Raw genomic sequence first — 20,941 nt, forward strand, 5'->3', positions numbered from 1 at the left:
AGTTAACGACATTCCGAATTGGACGTAATCTTTGTAATATGTAGGATCTATTAATTAGTTACACTGGCGGTCAGGTGGTGGGTGTTGAGCCGCTTGGAAGGCTTAGTGTTGAGCTGTTCAGCATGCTGATTAACTGGGTGAGAATGTCGTTAAAGGGGTAGTCCAGCAAAAAATGTTATTTAAAAAATAGATAGGCAACATAAAAAAAAAATACTAGCACTTTTTTTTTTTTATACTTCCTATGTAAAATTTTGAGCTATTCAAGCTCAAAATTCGCAATAGCAAGCACATGGGCGCATCCATTTTTTGAAATGGATGCCCGCCTGTGCTGGCTTTTGCTTTTGCGGCACTAATGAAGGAAAAGCCAGCCAGCTGTAGTAAACAAAAGCTATTGCTGGGTGGCTTTTCCATCATTGGTGCTGTACGCGGAGGACGGGGACCGGAGACCAGAGCAGGAAAGCTGCAGCTGAATCTCGGTAAGTGCTATTTATTTATTTTTAAAAATAAGCACTAGCTGCAGTTTTTTTCTAAGTTTTCCGGGCTGTAGGAGCCCGGAAAACTTAGAAATAAAACCGCAGCTCTAAAAACGTTGTATTTATGTTTGCGGTCGCTTTTGAAGCTACCGCACACATAAATACAATGTTATTGTGTTTGAAAACGCTGCGGTTTTTCTTTCCAAGTTTCTCAGGCTCCTCCGGCTCGGAGGAGCCTGAGAAACTCGGAAAGAAAAACCACAGCGTTTTCAAACACAACTGCGTTGTGTTTCTGCCTGCAAAGGCTATCACTTTGGGTCTCCGGTGCTCCCCCAGGGGAGCACCGGAGACCCAAAGTGAAAGCCAAGGCAGGCAGAAACACAACGCGGTTGTGTTTCTGCCTAAATCTGCTTTCCCATTTGGGGCTCTCGGGCTCCCCGAGAGCCCCAAATGGGAAAGCAGATTTAGGCAGAAACACTGCAGCATTTAGCATTTCCCATTTGGGAATCTCCCCAAAAAAAACAGAAAATAAAACATACCCTCAAGAGGTTTAAAAGGACTATGACAATCTGGCTCTGGGAACTCAAACATTCTAACTGATATTCCAGTCTACATTAACCAAATAACCTTCCCTCCCCCAAAGGCTCCTATCCTTGATGCTACCACACTTGTGGCTTTTGACGAGTACTTCTGCCCCACAATAACATTTATTAATTGCCTGAAAACCTTAAATGTGCCTGCCTTGGCCTTGTGAAATGTTATCTGACTTGTTCCTATGTCCACTAGTTTTATGTTTGCTGTAATATAACCTGCAAGCACTAGAATTGCTGTAATCAATGGTGCCTTAGCAAACGCATCAACGATACCATGTAGCCCAACTCTCCGCTCAGACCTCCATATCGGCTGTAACTAAGTAGACTACTTTTGCATGTGACCTCATCCCAGGCTTCTGATTCCTTGTATATCTGTCACACCATTTGTAATGCACTCAAGGTCCTGTTTTGTTAATTCCAGGCGCATTGAAGCGGCGCCCCCGCAAGTCAATGTATCACAAAACTCATAACTAAATGAATGAACACATCTGTTTGGATGTTTTTCTGCAGGCGGTTGGCGAGCCTCCTCTCGTGTTATCTTCTTCAGTGTTTTTTGCCATTAAAGATTCCATCGCCGCAGCAAGGAGTGAAGCCGGTTTGACCGGACCCTTCAGACTTGACAGCCCCGCCACCCCAGAGAGGATACGAGGGGCATGTGTTGACAACTTCACCAAACTGGTACTGGCATTTTCTTCCAATTACTCATATGTCCTTCATAATGTCTTTAATAACTTTTAATCCAACACAGACATGTGGCTTTGGTGCACACTAATCATGCAATGCACAGCAGTGAAACAACTGAATTCAAGAGAAGCAGACAGCTTGTAAATGCCTAGTTATTCATGTGGCACTCTATTCCTGAATGTGTTTTCTTCTCCAGTGCTCATCATTTGTCAGATGTGGTAAGTGATAGACAGGGACATTGAGTAGTTTGCCCAACATTACACAAGGCTGTCCAAGCAGGGAAGCTGCTATTACACCAACATCCCCCAAGGTTCACCATCTGCCCTTTGCAGCATCTCACAATGATCAGAGTGAGCTTTCTCCACCACGGTTGTGAGCCAGCGTACTGACATCATGGCATTCATTGTGGCTCACTACATGCATGTTATTTTTGCAATGAGACTTTCAATCTCTTCAGTATGTTAACTGCTTGTTGTTTCAAGATGGCTGCCTCCTTGGTGATAAGCAAAATGCATGTCATGTTGAAGGCTGACTGTCATGTCCCGCCTTCCGATTCCCCTCTATAGCCGTAGGACCAGGAATAACTGGAGATTACCGAGGCGCTTGTTACAGCGCAAATATCAGGGAAACTACATTGCCCAGCATTCTCTGACTAAACACGGTCACGTGATGCGGAAGTGACCTGCCTCTCGGCTTCCTGATGGTAACACTACTAGCATCAGTGAGAAATACTCCTCCGATGCACCTTAACTGTGTTGTGGACACACGTTAAGTCGCATCTGTAATTACGTCTTTTTGGTATCCCGATCTTTGGATTGCTTTGAAGGACTGCCTTTCGCGTGTTCCTTGCCTGTTTCCTGATGCTTGTTTCCTCACTCATCTAATTGATTGGTTACTCGGTTATTGAACTCCTGGACTCCCTCCCGATGCCGCGCTTCTCTCAGCCCCTGTATCTGCTAGACGCATTGGAAACTTCTGTTGCTGGCTCAGCTTTATGTCCGTGCACAAACTTCTTGCTATACTATACGCACGGAATAGAGTTGTGAACTCGTATTGTGCGCTACTCTGGTTTCACCCCCTTTTTTACAACCTGCACCTTGGCATCTAATTCAGTGAACGCTGTTCGTTCTGCTTCAGTTTATTCCCCCTTGTGCACTTACCTGCGGTACACGTACCTTCTGCTTTCTCCCACTCCAGTGACCCCCGGACGCTCTGCTTTACTCTACCCCAGTCACTTACCTGCTGCACAACTACACTCCTGTGCCCTCTGGACGCTCTGCTGTTTTCTCCTTCCTGGTCACCTACCTGCAGCTCATCTGGATCTCTTGGCTCCCTTTATACATGATTTATTGGAACTTTCTTAGACGCGCCCCCGTGTCGTTCAGGTTAGGTTTGTTGGAACTTTTTGCACGTGGATTGAGACTTGTTCTTGGGACCTGGTTCTTCATCTCCACAACGTCTTCTCAGAGGATACGTAGGTTCTTCACATTATCACTTGACTCAGCAGGTAAGAGTAGGGTGTACTGAAAAGGACTGAAGTTCGTGGACCAGAGTTTTGTTGCTCTCATTGTGGTATTGTTTTTTCCCTCTAGCTCTGTTGCTGCTCCTGACTTTTCGCTCAAGCCCCTGGCCTGGCAGGTATCATTTCTACCCTGCAGGCCGCGCTCTTGGGAGAAAGGTTTTTCTGTCTTTGGTCTACGGTTTTTGGTGGTTTTGAGCCGGCTCACCCCCATTGCCCTAACGATCATGACACTGACTGCTTTCATTGAGAGGTGTGGTTGAAATGCAGTTCCTTTATGTTTATAATCACGTGCCCCTTTCAAGGGTTCACTGCTTCCCGTTGTTTACATCCCTTGTCTTGTGTTGGATCTATGCCTATGACTTGGTGTTCTGACAAGATGATTCCATGTCACACGGGTGCAACTTATTCAGTTTTGCATACTCATTTAACAAAGAAATTCATACTCGGAGGTGGGTTCTTAAAATTAGGCACCTGATACCAAGGATTTATAAAAGGAAAGCCGGGACTAGAAAAGTGGTGTCCAAATGACATGGTGTTAGTCTTCACCCTTTATTCAGTAGCACAATTTTAATTTTTATTTTTTAAAGTGTATTATTTCTATTCCATTGAGAGTTGCACAGGACATAATATAATTCTAAATTGCAAAATATGGTCTTATCAAAAGGCCAAACATGAATAATGGTACAAGTTCCCTACACCTCAAAATAGCAAAGTCCATGTCTCAGAGAGGAACAACAAATACGATGAATAAAACAAAGGGGGTCATTACGACCCAGGCCTTGACCATGGCGCTATTAGCGCCATGGTTGACGCTGGTATTTTACCGATTGCGCCATGGTGGATGGCGGAATTACCGCCCCATTCCAAGGTTGGTGGGGCGGTAATTCCCCATTCACCATTGGCCCTTCCCCATTTTTGCCCCATAGGACTCAATGGGAATGGGGAAGGCGGTAATTACGGTACCACAAATTGCGGTACTGTAATTACCTCCAAGGTCCCTTTGCAGGTCCAATCCTTAACGGCTGGTAAAAACCAGCCGTTAAGGTAGGGACCCGCAAAGGGACCTCGTAATTAGGCGGTAAGGGGTTAACGGCACCACAACCTTTTACGGCGCCGTTAACCCCTTACCGCCTGGGTCGCAATGAGGCCCAAAGTTTTGTTCCATCGCTCTGGAGAACATACAGCTAAATATGAACATTTGTAAGAGAAGAGTAAAAACACATTAGAAGCTTGTAATAAATAGCCATAGACCATCATTTAACACAACAGTTTACATCATAACCATCTCATTGATCTTCCCTATTCAGAACACCAATCCATAGGCATATATTCAACACAAGACGTGGGACGTGAACAAAGGGAAGCAGTGAGGTAGGCACTGCAAGAGGGTCAAAGGGCTGAGAGGTGTAAACACAGGAATACTCCCCTCTGAGGAAATTACAAATGCCCTGGAGGAGTAGAGGGATGAGTAATGCTTCATAAATTCCTACTGAACCCCCACACTACTAGAAAAACCAGCAGTGAGTTCCGAAAGAGTTGAAGCAGGCAGAGCATTAATGGTACACTTCCAGCGCCCCTTTCTTCATCCTGAATTCCCATAGCATCGGAAGCATTGTAGGAGTGTGAGTCCGCAAGGAAACATCCAAACTACAATAGTACTGTGGTACCAAAATAGAGGAAATGAACAGTCAAGGTTCTGTGACTAGATAAGATATTTTAATTAAAGTAAAATTTAAATACAATTATAAACAGTAACAACCCATCCCAGGTTAAGAAAAGTACAATATGTGCAGACCTTTGGATGAAATGGGCACTCTTGGTATAAAGACAAGGGTATGTAGACAATTGTCTTTGTAGCAAAGTTTTAGCTCAGATATATGGAGCAGGTCGTAATTGTCACCTTGGCCCTGGTGACAGAAACACTGTGGTATACCTCTATATCTGCTTCTGGGTGATTGACAGTGTTGAGACAGGTCTCTGGGCGTTTTCCACTGGGTCTAGTCAGTGTGGAGGTCAGTGTGGAGGGGATCAGGTCAGTTCAATGGGTGGAAAACACTGTGCACTTTAACAAACAGCATTTGGTTCACGACTCAAAGGAAGCTTGTCCAACAGCGTGGTGCGACCAAATCGAGAAATCGGGAGAGCAGGAAGGCAAGGTTGAGTCGGTGTCTCAAAGAGGATCGAAGCAGTTGAAAAGTGTATAATGTCAGAGGTAGATCCGTTGGATTTTATGGCGGCTCTAAAATGAATCAAGAGTGGTTGAGTTGGCTAATAAGCAGTTTGAAGCAGGAAACAGAGCCCAAGTCTGGTCTTCTATGTCCAGGATTGCTGGGGGGCCTGTTCCAGGGTCTTAGAGGAAAGGTAAGTCCTGCTTCTGCCATTCCCAGCCAGGCAGGTTGTCAGAGAACACTTGCAGGTGTGCCAATTCTGGAGGGCAGCCTACTGGTTACCAGTGTTTGGTCAGTGGATGTCTTTCCAGAAGTAGGTCACTTGAAATATTCTGCTTACTTGTTATGTTATGTTATGGTATTGGGCACTTGTATAGTACCTTTCACCATTGGTATGATTCCAAAGCGATGTGGGTTGAACGCTCTTGGCACCGTAGTCAGTGGAGAGAGCTGTGTAGTGAATAGTGCTTGGTGCACTCAATATGTGTGCAGCCAGGGCAGATGAAGTGGTGTGTAGCTGCATTCTAGTGCCAGGCGTGGTGCGGTGGTTGTGTGAGATCAGTAGAATGTGTGCAGCAAGGCCAATTAGACTTTGGTAGCTGCCTTCTGGTGGCAGTGGAGTTTTGGAATGGAATTATGTGTGCAGCTAGACCAATTTTTGTGGTGCATAGCTTTATTCTAAAGACTGTTGGGTGATCATGGAGGTGTATAGGTATGTATGCAGCTAGGGCGAATTGATCGAGGGGTTTAGCTGCATTCTATTGTCTGTTGGTGCAGAGGAAACAGTTAACATATTGGTGCGTTTGAGTGTGTGTGTGGATTCGATGGGGATCCTGTTCCTGATGCGCTTCCAGTGCCTGTCGAGGGGATGGTACCTACCTTTGGGGGTCGGGCTATTAGGCTAAGGTCCTCCCTGTGTCTATTGGTATTGTCTGTTGGATGATGACAGCCAGGTCAGGCCCAGATCATATTGTTTCAATAAAGGTGCTAGAAAGGCCCTTGGTCAGTAGTTCTGCTAAATACATTCCCAGATATGCAGGCTTATTTATTACATGTGTTACACCCCCAAACCTGTGAGTGCCACGGCGTAGTTACAAACAGCTTTATAGCAATGAATACAATTGAATTGCGCACAGTTACAAATGATGACATACAGTTAAACAATGTGGAGCAGTCAATACAAAACAGTCAAATACAGTCACCAGCTAATCAGGATAATGGGTTAGGGCTGTGGGGGGGTTACCCCTAAAAGGGGAGTAGCCTGGTCCTATCTAAGAGGAAGGGTGGTGATCAGATGCTGAGCTTAGAATTTATTAAATAGCCAGGTTTTTAAGGACGTTTTAAAGCATGCATGAGAAGTCTCATTTCTAGTTTGTAGTGGGAGGGTATTCCAGATTTTAGGAGCCAGTACTGGAATCTACCCCCCCCCCCCGTTCTGGAGCGTTTGTAACGTGGGATAGTGAGATGTGCGTTTTTGTTGGATCTCAGAGTTTTTTTGTCTTGTTCAAGGTGACAGTGTTGTTGAGATAGGAGGGAGACTTTTTGGCGAGACACTTGTGTGTGACACAGTGATTTAAAGATGATTCTAGCTTTTATGGGTAGCCAATGTGCTTCCCTCCTGGTATTGGTGATATGGTCTTTTTTTTTAGTCCAAGAGCTGCTCGGAGGGCTTTGTTTTGCAACAGTTGCATTTTGGCCAAGTTGGTGTTGGAGGTACCTAGCAGTAAGGCATTGAAATAGTCCAACTTTGATAGGATAAGAGCCCGGGCTAGGATGGTTGAGTTGTGAGGTGTGTGGAATTGACGACTAGGTGCAATGAGTTTGGAGGTGTAAGACGTAGCTGAGGATAGTGCATTAACGTGTTTAACCATTGTTAAATTTGCATCTAAGTAGACACCTAGAGTTTTAACCTGCTTTAGTACAGGGATGGAGGTTCCATCGATATTGATCTTTGAGTAGCCAGGGTGGAGGGCATTGATTTTGGCTGGGGAGCCCACAGTAATGAGTATCTCCATTTTCTCATCATATAGGCAGAGACTATTGATTGCCATCCAAATTTGAATTATTGCATAGATTGTATTGATCATGATTGGTCAGAGTTGCCTGTGATCGGGATAAGGATCTGGGTGTTGTCAGCAAAGTTTGTATAGATGACACCCATGGCCTCTAGGGCAGCGAATAAGAGCTTAGTATACGCACTGTATATGCATTGGTCATTCAGAGCTAAGGTGAAGGCTCTGTTCACGACTCAACAATAGCCTGTCATCTGTCTTCTGCAAACTCCCTCACCCTGTAATTCTGTGCTATCTATATTGGCGACAACTCTGTAACCCAGTCCTTTTTGTAACTACTGAGGCTTTCCATTGTCGCGGACCATCCTGTAACCTGCTCCCTCATGCTATTTATTGTACTTATCATCTTCTGCTGTCTATTACATGTGCAGCCTTCTGTAACCTATGTTGCTTTGTAAGTCTTTATTTCACCTGAGTAGTACAAGTTCATCATTGAACCAAAAATGTGATCTTTTTTTGGGCTTCGTGTTTTCGTTGTAAAAGAGGCTAAGGTATCAATAATGGTTGTGAGGCATTTGTGATAGGTATCTGCGAAACTGCTGGGGTTGTCACTTAGGAGGGGGTAAGCATATAGGGCTGGCTCCAGTATGGGTGTGAGGCTCTCTGCTGTTAGATTCAGAGTGTTTCTTGAATCAACAGTGTCCATTATGCATGATGTGGGTTGGGGCAAATCATTGCTGGCAAGAGTAAATCTGATAAGGTGGTGTTCTCTACAGTCAACTGGTAGAATGGAATTTATAGATAATGGGGTATTTAGTATGAATATCCAATCAGAATACTCTGCCCTTGTTGTCGGTGGGGCATCAACTAGTTGGGTAAAATTCATATCTGTGAGCGAGGCATGAAGGGCATTTGCTTTATGGTCTAATTTGTCGTTAAAGCCTAAATTCATATTGCTGAGGATTATGAACTTGATGTTAGGTTTGAAGTGGGAGGTGAGGAGGAGTGGGATATCCGCTTCAGGATTTGGCTATTATGGCCACTCCACCTCCCTGTGCATTGAGTCTGTTGGACCTTATAATGTTAAATCCTGGTGGTGTAGCCAATGCTAGTAGAGGGCCTGAGGCTTGGTGTAGCCAGGTTTCAGTTACGATACGTAATCCAGTTGTTGGTCAAGAATAAGGTCATGGGTCTCAATGGCATGTGCTCCAAGTGACCGTAAGTTTAGGATGCACCTTTGAGATTATGAAGTCTCGGGTAGGGCGGAGGGGGGCTGTGGATTGTGGGAGTACAGTTTTGGCCGGGGCGCATTGGGCTAGTGCAGTGCTGTGTTGTGCTGTTGGTTTGATGGGTGGAGGTCTGGTGGTGGCTGGGTTTATTTTTCTTTTGGTGGGGTTGGGTGTGAAGAGGTTCTGCGTTTGTAAATGGCAGGTGGCCTTAGATGTGGGATTGGCGTGATCCTGATGGGATGACCGTGTTCATAGTCTATTTAATCTATCAGTGTCCTGGATGGGGCACGTGGTAGAGGGAAGGGCTGTAGAGGGTTTGGGAGTTATGTGTTGCTCCTCAGAGGGGCTGTAGGGGGTGTTGCTGACAAAGATTGGTGTGGTCTTGCAGAGGGTGTCTGTAATCTTAGCAGGTTTGTGGATACTGATGGCACACTTGATGCCCATCTGGTCCAAGGGGAGAAGGAATGGTGAAGATTTGGGCAGAAATGAAGTGGGGCAGGGGATGGGATGATGCCGAAGACAACCCAGTCTGGCAAGGTCATTAGCCACTGGGTGATATGTGCCTCGTTGTCACACCGCTTCCTAGACCGAGGACACTCCATTCCGCTCGCCCCTCCTTGTCTACCCATTCCCGCACTCCCCGACACTCATGCATTATGCTCCCCACTCACGTCACACACAGCAGGGCACGGCATGACAGGTTTGGGGTAACGGGTGTTTATCGCCCTTCACGGCGGTGGCAGATCAACTGGAGGCTCCGTCATTTCAGGAACTCACATCCCTTGCGGAGACCGGCGCTTCCCGGCGCTTCACAGATCACGTGACTTCTGTTGCCTAGCAGCATGGCAACGCTTTCGGTTCGCATCACATGTGACTCTACGTACGACCCTTCCGAGGATAAAAGGAGTCGGTGAACCGAAGGCGTTGCTTCACAGCTATCTTGTTTGGATCACGTGACGTTCTCTTTTCGTTCAAGGACCTGCTCTGATTCTGACCTCGGCTCGCTCCACGGATTGCTCCTTCTCAGCCCTTCAAGTACTTTTGGATTTGCCTGTTACCGACCCACGCTTGCTCCACGGATTCCTCTTGCCTAGCCCTTCAAGTACTTTTGGATTTGCCTGTTACCGACCCACGCTTGCTCCACGGATTCCTCTTGCCTAGCCCTTCAAGTACTTTTGGATTTGCCTGTTACCGACCCACGCTTGCTCCACGGATTCCTCTTGCCTAACCCTTCAAGTACTTTGGATTTACCTGTTACCGACCCACGCTTGCTCCACGGACTCCACTTGCTTAACCCTTCACTGGCTAGGGCCTCAGTCCTACAAATAGGTGGTTACCTGTTCTACCCTACAGCTGGTTCCAGCTACAGCTAGGAGACCCACGCCTTGACCCAAGACCTCACAGGTATTCAGGTATTTTGGGGTTATGCACATAAAGGTATTCGGGCCCTGTTTCTTTACTTAACCACTGTACCTTTCCTTACAGCGCTCAAGGGGTTCTTCCGGCTGTTCCCGCGTCCTGGTTTTCCGGACTTCCACCTGTGGCCTTAATATTCACACTGACGATATTTCTAAACCGTCAGGGTGTTTCTTGGGGACAGAGGGGTTGTTCATACTCTACACGATCAACGAACTTCGTAACAGACTGTGAAGCCTTTTTTTGGTCGTCCAGAGTATGAATCCCTCCGCCGGGGATCCAGTGACCGCCTTGTTACAAGCAGTGGCGGCCCTTAGGACCGACATGACTACCGCCACGGCAGCAATACACCACCGTCTGGATGCCCTTCAAAGCACACGTTTTCCTTTACCCACGGATGCTGAATTCGGTGACACAGTCCCCTCAGACCAACCAGCCCTGGTTATGGCTCCTGCACCCACTCCCATACTGCTTCCTACGCCTGTTCCCCTTGCTGCCCCCGAACGTTACCAGGGGGACCCTCGGAAGTATCGTACTTTCATTAATCAATGTAAGTTACACTTCTTGTGTAGACCCTTAGCGTTCCCCGATTCTGTTACAAAGGCCGCATTTCTTCTATCCCATTTGTCTGGGGTAGCGGCCACCTGGGCCAATCCGATGCTAGAGAACGACCATCCCGCCCTCTATGACTTCGATCTTCTTGTATCAGAAATGGCCAAAATCTTTGATACACGGTATAAAGCCCACTCCACAGACCTCGAACTCCTAGATCTAACACAAGGCAAACAAACTTTTATAGAGTACATCACTAAGTATAACCAACTCGCTGCTGAGACATCCTGGCCAGAGGAGAAAAAAGCAATCGTATTCTATCGTGGCCTAGGCAACTCCATGAAAGATGCTCTCTCAGCGGTTCCTGCCCTTCCCTCGGTATTCTCGGATTTGGTGGATCTTGCGTTACAAGTAGACGCAAGGAGATCCGAGAGAAGGGCCGAAACATCTTTTTCTGCCCACTCTGGACATCCCATATCCACCGCCCCTGTTGAACCCATGCAAATAGGAGGCGTCCGTAGTCCGATAACCCTATCCGAACGAGAACGCCGGAGAAATGACAATGCCTGCTTTTATTGCGGGTTGAACGGACACTTTGTAAGGGAATGCCCCAGACGCCCCAAGAACAAAGCATCGGGTTTTCCGAGGGCTCGCCCATGATACAGGGGGCACCAGCGAGCCTATCTTTGACCCCCTCCGAACCTGCCTTTGGCCCTGTCAGACCGATAGTGGTCCATGCCCTGCTACAACCCACTGGGGAGATCAAACACATAGTCCATATTGTGATCGATTCTGGGGCCACTGGTTGTTTCATCGATATTTCCCTGGCCCATCGTCTCAACCTGCCCCTGGTTAGGAAGGAACATCCAGAACCAGTACATGCTGTGGACGGTACTTCGCTATCTTCCGGCCCGATCAGGTTCCAAACTGCTCCTATGGAAGTGGTGATTCAAAACACCCATAGAGAAACCCTGGTATTTGATTTGATTAATACACCACTGTTCGGCATCATACTGGGAATACCATGGTTACGGCAACATAATCCATTGATCAATTGGGGCAACGGACAGGTCACGTTCGAGTCGGATCTGTGTCAACATTTCTGTCTCATCGACACAGATTCACTGCCCACTCCTGCCTCGATTCTTGGTGCCATGACCGCCACCCATCTCAACGTCACAGTTCCGGACCCTGTGCCTTCACACACTGTGGGGGCTGTCACAGCCAACATACCTGCGGCCTATCACGATTTTCACATGGTGTTCGATAAAGCCACTGCTGAGGGCCTTCCCCCTCATAGACCGTACGATTGTCCGATTGACCTGGTTCCGGATGCTCCTATTCCCAGGGGTAGGATTTATTCGTTGTCACGGTCAGAGGAGCAAGCCCTTAAGGATTACATACAGAAAGCTCTGGAATTGGGTCATATACGTCCTTCTTGTTCTCCAGCTGCTAGTCCGATCTTCTTTGTGCCGAAAAAGGAGGGCGATCTCCGTCCATGTGTGGACTACAGACGGCTAAATGCCATCACAATAAAAAACAGGTACCCTCTTCCGCTCATATCCACGCTACTGGACAGGTTGACTAAAGCATCCGTTTTTACCAAGCTGGACCTCAGAGGGGCGTACAATCTGGTTCGTATGCGGCTTGGGGATGAGTGGAAGACGGCGTTTTGCTCCCGACAGGGTTTATTCGAATACACTGTAATGCCCTTCGGGCTTTGTAATGCTCCTGCCACGTTCCAACGTTTTGTCAATGACGTATTCTCGGACATCCTGGATACGTTCGTGGTGGCTTATCTGGACGATATACTGATCTATTCATCCTCCCTGGAGGAACACGTCGGGCATGTTAGGGAAGTGCTCTCTCGCCTTAAGGCTAATGCCTTGTTTGCCAAACCTGAAAAGTGTCTATTTCATTCCAAGGAAGTGGAGTTTCTGGGCTTTCACATATCCCCTGGAGGCCTGTCCATGAATTTATCTAAGGTCCATGCCGTCACTGAATGGCCGACTCCCGTTACTCTGAAACAACTCCAGTCTTTTCTCGGCTTTGCAAATTTCTACCGGCGATTCATCGTCGGTTTCTCTTCTATTGTTTCTCCACTGACCGCTCTGACCAGCCCCCTGATCCCGTTCACTTGGACCTCCACTCATCAGAAGGCTTTTGAGGAACTCAAGGCCAGGTTCGTGTCCGCCCCTGTTTTGCAGCATCCTGATCCCGATCTCCCCTACGTTCTGGAGGCAGATGCCTCCTCGTTTGCTCTAGGCGCAGTGTTGTCTCAACCATGCCCGACCACGGGTTGTCTTCATCCAGTGGCCTATCACTCACGTAAGTTCTCGGTGGCTGAATCACACTATACGGTAACCGAAAAAGAGTTATTGGCTATCAAGGAGGCTTTACAAACGTGGCGTCACCATCTCATGGGAGCAAAACATCAGACAGTGGTATATACAGACCACAAAAACCTACAGGACCTGGCCTCTCTAAAATGTGCAAACAGCAGACAGGTGCGTTGGCATTTGTTTTTTGCCGCATTCGATTTTGTGGTCAAGCACAGACCAGGACGCATTCATGGCAAGGCTGATGCCTTATCCCGTTCTCCCGGAGGGGAGTCCTTGTCCGTGTACCCCGACACACTGCTAGGAAAGGGCCATGTCATCTGTACTTGTACTCCATCCCCCACCATGCTTATTGACATCAGGCGTTGGGTTTCCCAGAACCCTCAGGCACTCAACGAATGGGACATTGCCCTTCACGAGGGGTTACCTTTTATCCACGATAAATTGTTCCTTCCTACGTGTGACGTACGCAACCAGGCGTTAACATGGTCACATGATGCTGCGGTAAACGGCCATCCCGGGCAACAGCGTACTCTGGACCTATTGCAACGCTGGTGCTGGTGGCCTTCCATGAGAAAAGACGTCGAACATTACGTTAACACTTGTTCCATATGTGCCCAATGTAAGACACGCAAAGGACGGCCTTTAGGGCTGCTCTTACCGCTACCCGTACCTCCCAGACCATGGCACACCGTCTCGATGGATCTCATCACTGACCTACCCCGCAAACAGGGCTACGATACCATATGGGTTATTGTCGATTCGTACACCAAAATGGCCCGCTTTATCCCCTGTACTGGTATACCATCTGCTCCAGCCCTGGCTCGCTTATTCTTCAGATCTGTCTTCTGTCTCTTTGGTTTGCCACAGGTCATCATATCAGACCGTGGGTCACAATTCACGTCCTGTTTCTGGCGCGCTCTCACCAGACTTCTGGGGATCGATGCTCGCTTCTCTTCGGCTTATCACCCCGAAAGCGACGGGCAGACCGAGCGGGTAAATCAGGCTCTGGAGCAGTATTTGCGGTGTTTGTCCCTCCAGTACCAGGACTCTTGGGCCAAACTGCTGTATATTGCTGAATTTGCATATAATAACTCCCGTTATTCGACCACTGGTTTCTCGCCCTTTTATGCTCTATACGGGCAGCATCCACGTGCCCTTCCACTTCCTGATTTTCCCTCTGCTACTCCCGCTGCTAATGCCTGTGTTCGTGATCTGGCCGGTGTCCATGCCCAGACCTTGGTCCATCTCCGTGAGGCCCAAACAGTTATGAAGACGAAGGCTGACCGCAAACGGGCTGCAGCCCCGGAGTATCGGGTGGGTGACCGGGTGTGGCTTTCAACCAGGCATTTGCGGATCCCTGGTTGTCGCAAGTTGTTGCCTCGTTTTGTGGGCCCTTATAGGATCTCCAGGGTCTTGAATCCCGTGGCTCTCAAGCTTTCGGTTCCCCTTTCTTGGAGGATTCACCCGGTCTTCCATACTTCTCTCCTGAAACCTTACCTTGCTCCTACCCGTGTCCTGGTCCCGCCCGCTCCTGTCTCGGTGGCTTCTCAGGATGTTTATGAGGTCAGTGCCATCCTTGGGTCCCGTTTCCATCGGGGTCGGCTTCAATACCTGGTGGACTGGCTGGGCTATGGTCCCGAGGATCGCTCTTGGGTTCTCTCCCGGGATGTCCAGGCTCCGCTTCTGGTTTCTCGTTTTCATAGGGACAATCCTACTAGCCCACGGGGTCGTGGGCCTTTGAGGGGGGATTCTGTCACACCGCTTCCTAGACCGCGGACACTCCATTCCGCTCGCCCCTCCTTGTCTACCCATTCCCGCACTCCCCGACACTCATGCATTATGCTCCCCACTCACGTCGCACACAGCAGGGCACGGCATGACAGGTTTGGGGTAACGGGTGTTTATCGCCCTTCACGGTGGTGGCAGATCAACTGGAGGCTCCGTCATTTCAGGAACTCACATCCCTTGCGGAGACCGGCGCTTCCCGGCGCTTCACAGATCACGTGACTTCTGTTGCCTAGCAGCATGGCAACGCTTTCGGTTCGCATCACACGTGACTCTACGTACGACCCTTCCGAGGATAAAAGGAGTCGGTGAACCGAAGGCGTTGCTTCACAGCTGTCTTGTTTGGATCACGTGACGTTCTCTTTTCGTTCAAGGACCTGCTCTGATTCTGACCTCGGCTCGCTCCACGGATTGCTCCTTCTCAGCCCTTCAAGTACTTTTGGATTTGCCTGTTACCGACCCACGCTTGCTCCACGGATTCCTCTTGCCTAGCCCTTCAAGTACTTTTGGATTTGCCTGTTACCGACCCACGCTTGCTCCACGGATTCCTCTTGCCTAGCCCTTCAAGTACTTTTGGATTTGCCTGTTACCGACCCACGCTTGCTCCACGGATTCCTCTTGCCTAACCCTTCAAGTACTTTGGATTTACCTGTTACCGACCCACGCTTGCTCCACGGACTCCACTTGCTTAACCCTTCACTGGCTAGGGCCTCAGTCCTACAAATAGGTGGTTACCTGTTCTACCCTACAGCTGGTTCCAGCTACAGCTAGGAGACCCACGCCTTGACCCAAGACCTCACAGGTATTCAGGTATTTTGGGGTTATGCACATAAAGGTATTCGGGCCCTGTTTCTTTACTTAACCACTGTACCTTTCCTTACAGCGCTCAAGGGGTTCTTCCGGCTGTTCCCGCGTCCTGGTTTTCCGGACTTCCACCTGTGGCCTTAATATTCACACTGACGATATTTCTAAACCGTCAGGGTGTTTCTTGGGGACAGAGGGGTTGTTCATACTCTACACGACCAACGAACTTCGTAACACTCGTGAGCAGGGTGTTGCATTATGTATAAATTGGAATGGGCTCATGTTGGCAATGGTGGAACTGAGTGGAACTATCTCTAGTGAGTTTTGCTGGTAGTGGGGATAGGCAGTGCACACGGGCAGAATAGTGTTGTTGGTACGTTAAACTATCAAAACACGGTACAAATAATGGGGCAGCATAGACAATGGTACAGTTCGAAAATGAACAATGGCTAGATGCATAGGGTAGACAGAGTATTCTTGGCACAGAGTTGTTCACTCCTAAATGCGAAAACTGAGCATGATGCGTAGTAGCAAGATCATACGTGCAATTCCGATTGTTTAAGCAATAACATGCAAAGTATATCAATAGGTGTGGTCATACAAGATTATTTCAATCTAAGTCTAAAGGCAACAACTGGGCATGATGAATAGTAGCAAGATCATACATGCAATTCCGATTGTTTAAGCAATACCATGCAAAGTATATCAATAGGTGTGGTCATACAAGATTATTCTAAGTCTAAATGCAACAACTGGGCATGATGCGTAGTGGCATAAACCTACATGCATTTCCGAAGGTTTATACAATAGAGTCCAAAGTAAAACATTGGGTATCGTTATGTGAGTATGGGGGAATGGCAAGGTAGGTACATACAGTGGTTAAACAGAGGTTGAATGCTTGTCTTACCAGAGGGTTACGCAAAGTTCTTATTGATACATAAGGTGGCAGGGTGGTGTGCGGACGTGATCTTGCGGGGGGCAGCTCCCTGCGTAGTGCAGGTATGTTTCTCATATACTTGCGTGCAAGTGTAGGCTGGACCATGTAGGGGTGTGCCGCAATATAGATACTGGGTGGGTCGTTGCTGAGCGTGCAGCAGTAGATGATTGACCAATGGTATATGGAGGCAATTGTATAGGCAGAAGGGTTATACTGATAGATAAGGGGTGTTAGCAGGTATGGTAGTAGGATACCTTATCAGCATAGTGTTCCCCGGTTCTCCAGGTTCCAACAGGCTCGGGACAGGAAGCAGCCTTTGTTCCTGGGCCTTTGTGATGTGGGCCGGCTTACGCCTGCCGGTGTCCAATTGGAGCTAATATGGCACTGGTCAGCCAATCTGGATTCAGGCTGCAGGGCCTGGGTGAAATTAGGCTGAGAGTGCAGTTTCGAACTGCGTTGCGACCATCTTTGCCTGTGCAACCTCGTGGTGCACAATGGTGGATAGGTGCAGTCCATAGTATAGAATTGGCAATGACACTAAAATTAGATGATTTAGTGCTTCCAGCACAATTCTCTTAGGTGCAAGGGGTAAATGCACGCTTTGCTGCGCTTGCAGGAAAAAAGACCGCTTATTTAGCTATTACTCAGATTAAGCCCACAAGCTTACCTAGAAGCAGAAACTTTCATTGGGCTCATATCCAGGATGGGGCACTGCTCCTGCAGTGTTTGGGGAGCTCCAGCTCCTCCGGTGGGGTCAGGTGGCTAACCCCACCGGAGGCTTATCAAAGATATAAGTGCTTGTAGGCCCTCTGTATGTAGTTCTGCTCAACGATTTCCAGATGAGTAAAAAAAGCAGGATAGTCATCTCCTGGACTGATACCGTAGTGCATATCTGGCCGTGGCAATGATCAAGCATAGTTATGACCTTCGTACATAAGTGCTATTAGTGCTTGGGTTACGAGTCTAGCACAATCGATCCAGATAATTGGAGATGGATATCTCATGGCCTCGGAGCATGTTGGATACATGGTGGAGGAAGGCAATGATTCAACTCTGTCATGGCGTAGGTACGTACATAAGTGCTACTATGATTCAGGTTTCAAGTTTAGGGCAATGGCTACCGATATCTCCTGGCCTGATAGTCTATTGAAGGTCCTTATTGAAGGGGTTTCCAAGCCATTTCTTGGATGTGGTGGTAAGTCAGGTGGTCAGGCCAGTCCCTTATGTGTTTTCAGGGGAAGAAACATGTAATCTTGGCTATGTCTAATGCATGGAGGCAGTGAGTTCTACAAAGTTGGCACCATGGTTGAGTAGGCGGACCGTCTGATCCTGGCCGATTGGAATCAGGGACCACTAGGAGGAGGGATGTGCTTGACCTTAGGGTGCGGGTTGGAGGGTAAGGCATAATCTTTTCCTGTAGGTATTTGGGGCCTGCTTTGTGCACTGCTTAGTGAGTAATGCACACAATTCTGAAGGTGGCCCTACATGCAATTGGGAGCCAGTGTAGGGTGCAGAGAGGAGGTGAGATGTGGTCCCTTCGTCCGAGTTTTGGACTTTGTTTAGTTGGTAGGCCAGTGCACCCAGGAGGGTCTATTCTTGGGAATGAGTGAGTAGCCAGGGAGTTTGGGGGAGGCTTCATGTGTAATAGGGGCAAAGTTGTCAGAGTACTAGGTTTCTGTGATAAAGACGAGGTCGGGCTTGTCAGAGGACAGGAGGTCAAAGATGCTGTGTCTGTTTCTTGCTACAGAGCGGGCATTAAAAAGGATGCAGTTGACTTTGTGAGGGGGTGAGGTCTTAGTGAAGGACAATGGAGTCAGAGCCTGAAGAGCGTGGGAGCTTGGAGAGCAGGTGAGAATGGAATATTCAGTGTCGCTGAGAGGTTAAGGTGGGTTAGGGGAGCAGGGGTGCCTGTGGATTTTGAGAGACAGGGGAAAAGGATATGTCGATGGGGGCAGGGAAGAGTAGGTGGATGGAGGTGGCTATGTGAGCGGTGTGGGGAGGGTTGAGGGGTTGGAAGGGTGGAGAGAGGATCAGTATGTGTGAGGGTGTTTCGCCATTTAGATTTTGGAGTTAGTCTGGAAGGTGATGGGGTCCTGGAGTACGGGGTGAGAAGTCAAGAGAGACGGGGTGGAAACTGGGGGGGTGGAGGGGGTGTCTGAGGGGTTAGGGGAGGGAGAGGAAGGGGGATGGGTTGAGGCAGAAGTGGTGAGGAGTAGAGAGTCGAGGAGACAGACCAGTCACGTTTTTTGTATTTCATGTGTTTTGGTGGTATAGGGGTGTGAGAAAGGGTGCGGGGGGGTAAAAGGGGAAGGGAGATGAGGCTACTGTTCTACCAAGGGTGAGACGTGCTGCTTTCAGAGAGGAGAAGGATGGTGGATTGTTGGCGGGGGTCGAGAATGGGTTTTGGTGGAGAGGGTGTCAAGGGTGGATGGGAGAGAGCGTGGTGTGTTCCCAGGTGGGCTATGGTGGAGGGACAGGGTGGCAGTGGGGATCAGAAGGGAGGCAGAGGTGTTCCTTGGAGGGTGCAGGGGGACAGTGGGGGAGGTGGTGGAGTCACACTGTTTGAAGTGCCAGAGTGCTCCCCTGGCTTGGGAGTTTGAAAGTGATGCCTGATTAGCAGAACCCACTTTCTGAGAGAGAGAACACAGCATAATTTCACACAATAAAAACCAGGATGATTAAGGCAATGGGCAAATAGCTTGGGTTAGATGAAACCACAGCTTGCAGCGGTGCTAGCAGCGGTGCTCTCTGTCATGGTCCTTTTGACACCATAATACAAAATAAAACAAGGGATTATTGCCGTGCAAGAGCTAGGGTAAAGAGAGACAGGGATATGTTAGCAATCTGAAAAAATGAGAATAATGTCAAATCTGGCAACATGCTACAGAATTCTGGCTTAAGGTGCATAAGGTCGCATTGTCTAATGCTAGCTGGATGCTTCTTTTGAAGTTACTACGGGGCAATGATAACAAAAATTGTTGGTCATTAATGAGGAGATTTACTTCAGCCCGAACAGCTCAGGAAGATAATGCTATCTCTGGTACGACCTGGATTGAAGTGATAAAAACTCTGTATTATGATGCTAACATTAAAATTGGACCTGCTGGATTGTTGCCATCTTCCTCGGTTGAGATTATGTCATTTGATACAGATGATTTATTACCGATCATCAAGAGACTTAAGAACTCCAGAGTGCCCAGACCGGATAGTCTAGCGAATGCCGTATTTAAGGCCAACCCCATTGTTTAGGGCTACTGCCTTAGAACAACGTTTCCATAATATCCTAATCACAGGTATTATCCCTGATAGCTGGTGGATGGCTATACTTATCCCGCTATTTAAGAAGGGAGATAGGTGTAGTCCTGACCACTACAGGCTTCTTGCAGTGATGGATAGCAGTCAAAAGATTTTGGCAATGATGCTGATAAAGAGATTAAATAAATGGGCTGAGGAAAAAGGGTTATTTAATAAACTTCAAACTGGATTTAGAAAGGAGCTCACCACTAATCTTAATATTTGCACCACACACTGTCTTATGTCTGAAGCAACTTGCCCCAAAGCTAAAACTGCATTTAGCAAGGCTTTCAACACTGTGCCTCGAGCTAGACCTTGGGTGAAACTTCAGACCTGGGGCATTGAGCCATGCCTGCTATATTTTATTTAAATGCTTTATACTGATAGTTTAGCTTTGGTCCGATTAAATCAAGAGGGTCTAGACACTCATCCTACACTGACAAATAGTGGATTAAAGCAAGGATGCGCTTCGGCCACCCTTCTCTATAGCATACATTTCTGACATGGCCCTGGCATTGTGTGATGAATGTAACTTTCCTCCAAAGTTGGGGTGTGAGCCAGTGGCTTGGCTTGGGTATGCCGATAACACTATGCTGCTGGACAACACCCTTATAGGACTTCAGCTCTCTATTGATGTGTTGTCTGCGGTTGTCTGCGTACACTAAAGAAAATAATTGAAAATTAACATTGGAAAGACCAGAATTCTTATTGTTTGTCCCAGTTTCAGGAGTAAGAATACCTTTATTTGGAAGTTGGATGATGCTCCTTTGGAGATAGTAGATCATTATACCTATCTCGGGGGCCCTATTAAGGCCTGTCCTAAACAATCTTTTTATGGTGATTTCATTGTGAGTCAGGTTTTGAGGGAATGGTTAGTTCTAATGAAATAAATAAGTAATAAGAATGGACAGAATGTAGAGGGATTATTATACATATATAGCACAAGAATTGTACCCGGTATATTTTATGATACTGACTCACTTTCCGAATCTAGTGCGAAATGGCTTGAGATCTTGGAAGGCAAACTACTCCGCTCTATTATTGGTGTGCCATTGTCTGTTCTGGTGGAGGCACTGAGACTTGAGTTTGGGCTCCTATCTAGATCAATGTGGTTGCTTCAGCAAAGCAAA

General features: G+C 47.7%; 1 protein-coding gene across 2 annotated transcripts in view; it reads left to right on the forward strand.

Moving 5' to 3' along the window:
- LOC138468214 (xanthine dehydrogenase/oxidase-like) overlaps positions 1–20,941 on the forward strand; it is a 1,072,878-nt gene that overhangs the window by 1,046,550 nt on the left and 5,387 nt on the right. For both annotated transcript variants that reach the window (XM_069608673.1, XM_069608674.1), the window contains exon 35: positions 1,577–1,744. In XM_069608673.1, the coding sequence (XP_069464774.1) occupies positions 1,577–1,744 (168 nt within the window). The remainder of the gene's footprint in view (positions 1–1,576; positions 1,745–20,941) is intronic.

Source organism: Ambystoma mexicanum, chromosome 4q (genome assembly GCF_040938575.1).
Source record: "Ambystoma mexicanum isolate Mex_15411 chromosome 4q, UKY_AmexF1_1, whole genome shotgun sequence".
Classification (NCBI taxonomy): Eukaryota; Metazoa; Chordata; class Amphibia; order Caudata; family Ambystomatidae; genus Ambystoma; species Ambystoma mexicanum.